At 41.5% G+C, this 8606-nt stretch overlaps 1 protein-coding gene across 1 annotated transcript; it reads left to right on the plus strand.

Moving 5' to 3' along the window:
- Positions 1 to 299: 299 nt before the first annotated feature.
- On the plus strand, positions 300 to 7905 carry LOC119029409 (inverted formin-2). Its single transcript, XM_037116200.1, has 3 exons — positions 300 to 417; positions 1929 to 2371; positions 3365 to 7905. Exons 2-3 carry the CDS (start codon positions 2064 to 2066, stop codon positions 3819 to 3821), a joined length of 765 nt encoding a protein of 254 aa, XP_036972095.1. The 5' UTR covers positions 300 to 417; positions 1929 to 2063; the 3' UTR covers positions 3822 to 7905.
- The last annotated feature ends 701 nt before the right edge of the window (positions 7906 to 8606 follow it).

An 8606-nucleotide genomic window follows, 5' to 3' on the forward strand; every position in this document is an offset into this window, starting at 1 on the left:
AATATAATAGCAGGCTTTAGAGTTTGTCTGAAAGACTGCGAGAATAATAAGTGTCTCTTCGCCTCTGCAGATCCTTTCTAATCTGTGATTCCAAGTTTGTGTGTGATCACATGTGTGTTTTGTTCAGACTCACTCTCAATTCAAAAAAAGAAGAGTCCTTAAAAAAAAAAAAAAAAGACATCCTTGACCAGTTTCCTGTAACCATGGTGATAGGAAGTCCTCTCCAATCACATCTCTGCATTGTGTGTCAGGGAAGTGCAGTGTTTCCTGCTGTTTTCACTGGCTTCCTCCCATTGGTGCTCAGGATCCGGCATTTGGTCCTGGAAAGCCACACAGTTTTTAATCAGTGCTCCTGTTGTCTTGAGTTCTTTGAATTTTGCGCAGTGTTTCTACTACAACGCCAACCAATTCAAATAAGTAAGTCGCAATTCTTTCTTTCTTATATTTGCCAGCATACTTGATACTAAGTGTGTAACGATACACAGTAATCCAATCCAGTCGCCAGAATTCCTGAAGGCAATCTAAGTTTCTACAAACCACTGATATAATGAAAGTCATCTTTCTGGTTGTTTTTATGTTTGATGTTCAAGTTTATGTTGTGACAACACTGTGCTTATGGGTTGGGTATTTGTTGGAAAAAAAACCTTGGTTAGGGTTAGAAAAAGATCTTGATTTGGCTTAAAATACCTGATTTTGTCACTCCAAACACAACTGGAGATATTCCAACATCTTGTCAACAAATTGGTTTTTTGTTTTTTCAACAAGACTAACTGGAAATTATACCAAAGTCTCCTTGGAAATATACAGTGGTTTCACATTAACAGATGTTGAAACTCTGTCTCAAACTGTGGTCACTGGTTTGGCAGCCATCTTGCTGATCTATAATTGCGTCACCGTCCCCTACGCCGCCCGACATGGAAGCCAGCACATGGTGAATATAACGTGCAAATCTGAACATATCCAAAGTTTGCAGATATGAAATTAAGGGTTCGGTGGGCACCTCAGTTTGGGAGCAGTTAACACTCTTCACTAAGAGAACATTTGACATTTTTTTGGTTCCATAATGGGCTGGATGTCATTTAGTGAAGGGGTAGTTGTTGTCACGCAGTCACAGTGAGACATGGTAAAGATGTTACTGTCGAAAAAAACAAACTTCTGCAAAACCACCTGAAGAGAGAGCAGGCGGAATACATTACAACTTTATTATCACCCGATCGCAAATTCATTCGAGTCTGACGAAATAGCTGTCTGTTGGGAAAAGCACTGAAAAAGCGTCGAGTCATTTAGCAGCAATGCCTCAAAATGTGTTTACTTAACTCAATTTTGCAGAACAAGTTTAGCTAACAGGCATGACATGTAGAACATTTCCCCAAATGTACATGCCGAAAGGACACGTACAGGTTATGGGAAGTATGACTCAACATTTGAAAACAGCAGGAGGTTTCTGCTTTCAGCGTTTCAGCGGCTTTTCAAATGTTTTATGAGAAAGGAAGTGTATTAAAAGTGCATTCAACGTGTTGAGTGATGCAATGTGAAGAAAATCATTTTTTGTTGTGAGAAAACAACAAAAACTCTAACACCAAGGTTGATGCTGATGATAACAAGGTCCATTATGATGATCACACAACTTGAATAACAATCTGAGCCTGCCAGTGGCAAAACACAAGCAATATGATTTATTTGTATTAAAAATATAAAACCTAAGTAGCATTTTAAGGCACATTACATTTCACATAAGGGATGAATGTAAGTTGCTTTTTTGCTCTTCAGATGTGTATCATTTCTTACAGTGTGTGCATCCTTAAAAGAAAGTACTTCTCACTGAGCTGTGAAACAGATGCAGAAGACAGGTTGAACACCAGATGGAAAACAACTCAAAGGCTTCATTTTGAAACATGCAGTGACTGAGAACTTTTTCAATGTTACAGAGCATCTGACACTTAAAGCCGTTAGAAGCCTCCCTGGAGACGCCTGCTCACTCTCCTCAGCGTATTCAACATGTAGAAGTCACTGACATCAAGCAACACGCCACCTCTCTTCTCCGCTCAATCAAACTGGGCACTATGCAGGTCAGTCATCAGGTCACCAGCAGCACATCTCTCCAGATCCCCCCACAGCCGAGGACTGCTGTGCTAAGAAACCCAACCCCGTTTGAAACGGTTCAGCACGGCCTGGTCCAGGCTATCATCAATCCTAAGCGGGGTATGGATGGACCCCTCCAGACGCCACAGCCCCCAAAGACCTGTAGCTCACCTGGACCTGCGGGGAAATCCTGCTGGAGTTTGGATGTGAGGGTGGCCGTCCTGCTGCTGACCCTGGCTGGAGCTGTAATCCTCCTGCTGCTGTACAGACTTTTACAAATAAGACACAGGTGTGTACCGGTCACAGAGTAAATCATGGTGTAACAAATCATCCTCACCCATGTGAGATCCAATATTTCCTGAATTTTTTCACCTTTCATACTGTTTGTTTTCTTGACAGTTTTTTTATGTTCTGATGAAGAATGTAGCTAGAACCAGTAGTAACACAACTTTGTCAGGTTAATACAACATAGGCAAATTAATTTCACATTCCTCTGGACAGCACGGTGTTGAAATGGGAGTTGCTGAGAGCTTTGGCTTGCCTTGAGGGCTCAGTGTCTCCTGATTTTGAACAGGCCCTGGCGATGGCATCAGGGAGAGGATTCTTTGTAATGTGTTCCTGGAGAGCTTTTAGACTATTGCCCACAGTTCAGGCTCTTCTGGCTTATCTGATTCCTTTTTGGCCAACATGTGACCATGGTGTGGCCTGTTTGTGGCCTGGATCTGGCAAAGAGGAGCCGGCTGTAAGTGCCATCATTCCATGTGGAATGTGGGCAAGACATGGATGTCAATCTTGCTATCTGGGGGGATTCTCCCCAACTGGCCAGCTGCATTCATCCTCCTGACTTATTGCTGTTGCAGCAACAGGAGATAACATTGTTTTTTTCACTACTACCACGTTTATGTCCAATCGCGATACAGCCCTTGCCCCCACCATTCAGCCTCATTCTCATTGGAATAGAGGTTTAGGGTGAAGTGTTAGAGCTACATGACCCTCCAAACTGAGGTCTGTCAGAGGCACACTGTAACGGGGGGTTATGAGAACTGTTTGGTTGTATTACATATTATGGTCCTTTACTTTAAAGCAACCATAAAGCAATTGCTACTAATTTGCTGATGTACTGGTAGCTAAGGAGCTAAACCATGTCCTGTCCAGCTCTGTACTTGATGTAAGACATGACATTAACATTGATCTCCTTGTCTAACCCCAAATGATGAACTCTTCTTTCAATCTCAATAACACTTACCTTTATAATAACCTTGATCTGTGTTGTGTCCTGCAGACTGAGGTTGGCAAGGGCGAGGAACGCTCTAGAGTACCACAGCTTCTTCCACACTGCCACCTACACACTCAAACACCCTGCACCGTGTCAGGACCTGCCAGCCAAGAACGGGACAATCGCCGAAGCTATGCCGCCTATCCAAACTGTAACCGCAGTGACCCCCACCGTCATCACCCCACTTCCACCTCCACCGGTGCCCTCTCCACCGCCACTGCCATTACCACTACCCCCACCTCCTGTGCTACCTCCACCACCTTCCATCCCTCCAACACCTCCCGTCCTGGCCTTCCCTCTACACCTGCCTATGATCCACACCACCCCACCCAGCCCCCACCTGTCATGGGGTGCCTGCTCAGACGTAGATGTGTACTCTCGGATCGGAGCTTTCAGACCCTCCAGGCTCTCCAGCCTCTCCACCCATTCGAAAGTCATCCTGTTTGAACACTCGTCTCTCTGAGTGACCATGACTGGGGACTTGAATGTTTGAGAAGACTGTCATGACTACTTCTGACTGACTGATAGTCATCCAGGGATGATTAAATGACTGCTTACAATACTGTATATATACAATATACTTCGTACATGCTAGGCCTCAACATGATAAAATTGAACTTCAAATACTTTCAGTTCTTTCCAAACCAACTTAGAAGTGCATTCAAACTCAATAGAATGAGAACCTCTGCCACGTCACCCTTTTTAAATGAGAAAACAGAGCTTTTTAACCCAAATACACTGCATGCTAGGAAATACCTTATTGGCTCTGTCTTTAACAACCAAATGTTATTAATTAATACCATGATCAGTCAGAAACATAATATGGTAGTTAATGGCTATAAAGAATTAATTGTTTGATCATGTATTGATTTGGCCACAAATTAAGCATATGATGTCAATTTAAAGCAAAATCTGTCAAATTGAGAAAGTCACAGTTTGTCATAAAACTGCTGAAGAACACCGAGACGTCCCACAGGTGCTTGATTGGATTGAGATCTTGGGAACTGGAAGCTGGGTAGATATCTTGAGCTTTTTGTCACATTTAGTGGGTCATTCACGAGACGTTTTTGCATTGGCAGGGCTCATTGTCCTAGTGGCAAGGGCACTGCCATCGGTCAGTATCGTTGCCATGAGGGGATGTAGTTGTTCTCCAACTAAGTTTGGGTTGGTGGTGTGTGCCAAGTGGCATCTTCATGAATGCCGGGACCCAAGGTTCCCCAGGAGAACATGATATTGTATAAACATTACCAATATTGGTCACTTGAACTTTCAGTGTTTATAATGTTGTCACTGATTGGTATTTAAGACTGTGTAATTAGACAGTGTACACAACCAGTGGTTTCTGTTATATGATCATATATATTAGCTACCTTTCCAAGCTGGCAATAAGGCCAGACTTGTTGTGATTTTCACCTTTTTTACTTTTCTGTGCTGATGTGACAGCCATGTTGGTGGTGATGATGTATATTGTGTTAGATGATGTTGTTCAAAGAGTGTTTTTTATGCAAAACTAAATGGTTATTTACTATGTGGATGGCAAACAGTGACTTCACTTGCAAAATTGCCATCTTAATTGACACAAATCATGAGTGTAATTCATGACAATTCAAACTGACTACTGTACAATCTTTATTCCGAAATCAGGTCTAATGGTTGAGGCTTCATCTCTCTACAGGAGTATTTTGACACCTTGTGAATTAAACTTTTTTGGTTAAATGAAAAGAAATGAGGTAAATTGACTGTCAGAAATCTCAAGGCAACCACTCCTGGACGTTACAGGTTGCAGTCAAGAAATAAGTTGTTAAATGCCAAATTGTTTGTTGTTTCTCCGATAGCAGTCTGTATGTGCTGAAGCTATGCTAGCTGTCTAATGGCTGTAGCCTTATATTTGACTCACAGATATGAGTGGTGTAAATCCCCAAATGTCGGACCTTTGGTTGATTAAAAGTGTTCTATATGATTAGTTATGATTTTAAGTGTGACTGAGTCCTGAACATGGAAAGCAATAGAAGAGTTTGCTCTGTCTGTCTTCTGCTTACTATTTATTTCCCCTCCCATGTAATGTCTTGATTTTTACAGTGTATTTGTAGATGAGCCCATTGTTTCTCCAACTGCGAGGCATTTCCTGAGTTGGATTTCCATGACATGGTCCCTCCCTGTTTCGCACCATTCTCTGTGTTTCCTCTGACTCTCTCACTGTATCAGTCTCACTATGCATTTCATCCACCCAAAGTCTTAGATTATGACTCTGTCGTTTCCTTTTTATTCAGACAAATGGAAATCATAGCACAGCGCTTGACAAAGAAGTAATAAGTACAGATACAGCTGACCAGACTAAGTTGTTTTTCAGATGAGCACAGATTGATCATTCTCTAAAGTAGCCCTGTCGACACAAAGCTAACATCAGTTGTTGATACAATAAAGTCCGCCTTGGCCCAAACAAGATTAATTCTCTTTTAATATTTAACCATCATTCCCAACAGGCCCCTCATTTATAATTCAACAATAGTTTGTACATTCATGAGGGAAGCTGTTTTAGTCGATGGTCGTTGGCTGCTCTTGGCTTGGCGGGGATGAAAACCGAGACTTGCGTGACTTGCTTTTTTAGTCTCTTCTGTGTCTAAGTCTGCAAGTGAGGCTGCTGTCTCCATACTAAAAGCCAGTTAATTCAATCTGTGCATGTACTGCAGCACTGTCTCTTAATTGGCTGTAATCTGAGAAGGAAAGACATTTGTAATAATATATACTGCTGCAGCAGTGAAAAGAAATGAGGGAATGTTGAGTGAAGATAGATAAAAATGTGTGTGTGTTCTACATCTGATAGATATTAATTGAAGGTTTTCATCTCAAAATGTTTCATAACCATTTTAGCAGCCCATAGACATGAGGCTATTGTCGTCATGTCGGTCCTTACAGGAGTAGGTCCTAAAAAACAAGTATTGTACTTTTATATTTCCTTCATATGTTTTGTATTTGTGTGCATGATACCCAAGCTTTCTTTAAGAAAAAACACTGACAACAGAAGCAATTTGGACTTGTAGCTGTCAATATTAATTTCACCTGTTATACATTTAGCAGACACCTTTTAAGTGACTTACACTTATTTATACATTCATACACTGACGGCGGTGGCTGCCATGCAAGGAGCCGACCAGCACATCAGGAGCAGTTTGGGGTTCAGTATCTTGCCCAAGGACACTCTGACATGAAGACCGGGGGAATCAAACAAGCAGCTTTCTGATAACAAGACACTGGCTACTACAACAACAAGACACTACCCCTGAGCCACAGCCACCTATAGGCCAAAGAAGGCAAACAGCTGCCACAAGTTTAACTCTCACCCCCCCTGCAAGCAATGACTGTGACAGCAACAGTTTCTTTCTTTGTAAGACTTGTACCAGCTGCTAGCAAAAACTAAAAATGAACAGACCAAATTTCTTTTTTCTTTTTTTTTTTTCTAACCATGAGCTAAATTTAACATTAACATTAACTCCCTAACTTTGACCGAGTGATCATCACCCTCACCCTAGCCAAATGGTTTTTGTCCCTAAACCAAGTACAGGATATATACCAGGAAATATATGAACAGCAATTTCTACTTTTTTGGGTATGAGGAGTGTCTGGAGCCGTGGTCACACCTGCAGCTTTTGACAGCAAAATGTTATGGGAAGCTCAAATAAGTCCAGTGCATTTACCACAGTCACTGGATTTGCTTACACGAGTGAAGCAAGCAAAAAGACATCTCTTCACCCAAACAAAAACAGTTTCCTTGAGCCCTGCTTATTTTCATTCAACAGAAGGCGCGAGTACTCATGGTGGCCTCGTAGTTCCTGACATTTACAACTGTTACCTAACATATCATACAAGGTTCCTACTTTCCTGGGCACGCACAGTAAATCCAATCACTGTGAGTCTGGCAGCTGGTTATGGCATGAACATGCAATCCTGTCTGAACATAACAATATTTCTCTAACATCTTTGTGTTAGCACTCCAAACCACCTGTTGCTTTGGACAATGATATAATTACATTTTCCTGCGCAATCATTATCCATCATCCAACAAAAAGATTGGGTATTATGTGCAACAGGCCTTATAGCACTGTAAGGGTATTGGGACATTGTCTATATAATATGGGAATAATATATGGATTTTTGAACATATTAAATAAATATTAAATCAGACTGATTCTTCCTGCATTTACTGTAAATCAGTATCAACAATGATCAAGAAGACTTCATCTTAAGTGGTTCAGGCATCTATTCAGGGTGCATCTTCATTGTGCATTTGAATACTTTGACTAGTACAGGACATATACCAGGAAATATATGAGCATCTGGCACTAAGTACTCTAAATGTCTAGGTATAATGTAATTCAGCATAAATGTGTATGCAGAGCTCACATTTGACTTTCCAATTTGATCCTGACTAATGTTGGCATGGCTTTGGAAGCAAGGGGCTCTTTGTTACATTCACAGGCAGAAATGCCCAGAAGTGCACATTTTTTAACCAAGTTTGTTTTGGTTATGAATAAAATCATGCAAATCAATTTCTCCAGTTTTATTACGCCTGCTGGACCATATCACACAGATTTTTTTCACAACTGTCTTTTTGGATATCTGTCTGCAAAAAGGACAAACGGTCCTGCTTTGCAATAAGTCATTGGTTGGAGGACTGTCGTGATGTGTTAAACGTGGGGGGAGCAGCTGTTTTTCTCAACTGTGTTAATAAAGTTTGTCTGAGTCACTGGGGCATGGTCTGGAACTTCATGGAAACTTATCCTTGGGGCTTATCCTTAGGGGTGTTTTTGTTATATGTACCTCACCCCACTCCCTTATTCTGTCTTGTAAATTAAAAGAATAATTCTTGATAGCAAAACAGATACTGTAACCTCATGAGGGCCAGTTTACTGTCCCCCAGGTAGTTGGGTCCTTAAACAGACAATATGTCCCCAAACCAGGATCAGCAATTATAGAGGCTATGAAATAAAAAAGACAGTCAATCAGAAGCACCTAAGTGTTCATTGCCTTGCCTTAAGATGCTTTGAATAGTAAACATGTAGAGCTGGGAATCGAACCACCAACCCAAAGATTGATGGCCTGCTCCACCTCCTGACCCTCCCCTCAGGTAACATCGACTGCAGCTGACATCAGCATGTGTTAATCCTGAAATGAATCCGAACAGTTCAGCACAAAACAGACTTGACTGATAGTGGACAATCTGCTGGATCATAATTCCGACCCTAACTCC

Source organism: Acanthopagrus latus, chromosome 12, assembly GCF_904848185.1.
Source record: "Acanthopagrus latus isolate v.2019 chromosome 12, fAcaLat1.1, whole genome shotgun sequence".
NCBI classification, from domain to species: Eukaryota; Metazoa; Chordata; class Actinopteri; order Spariformes; family Sparidae; genus Acanthopagrus; species Acanthopagrus latus.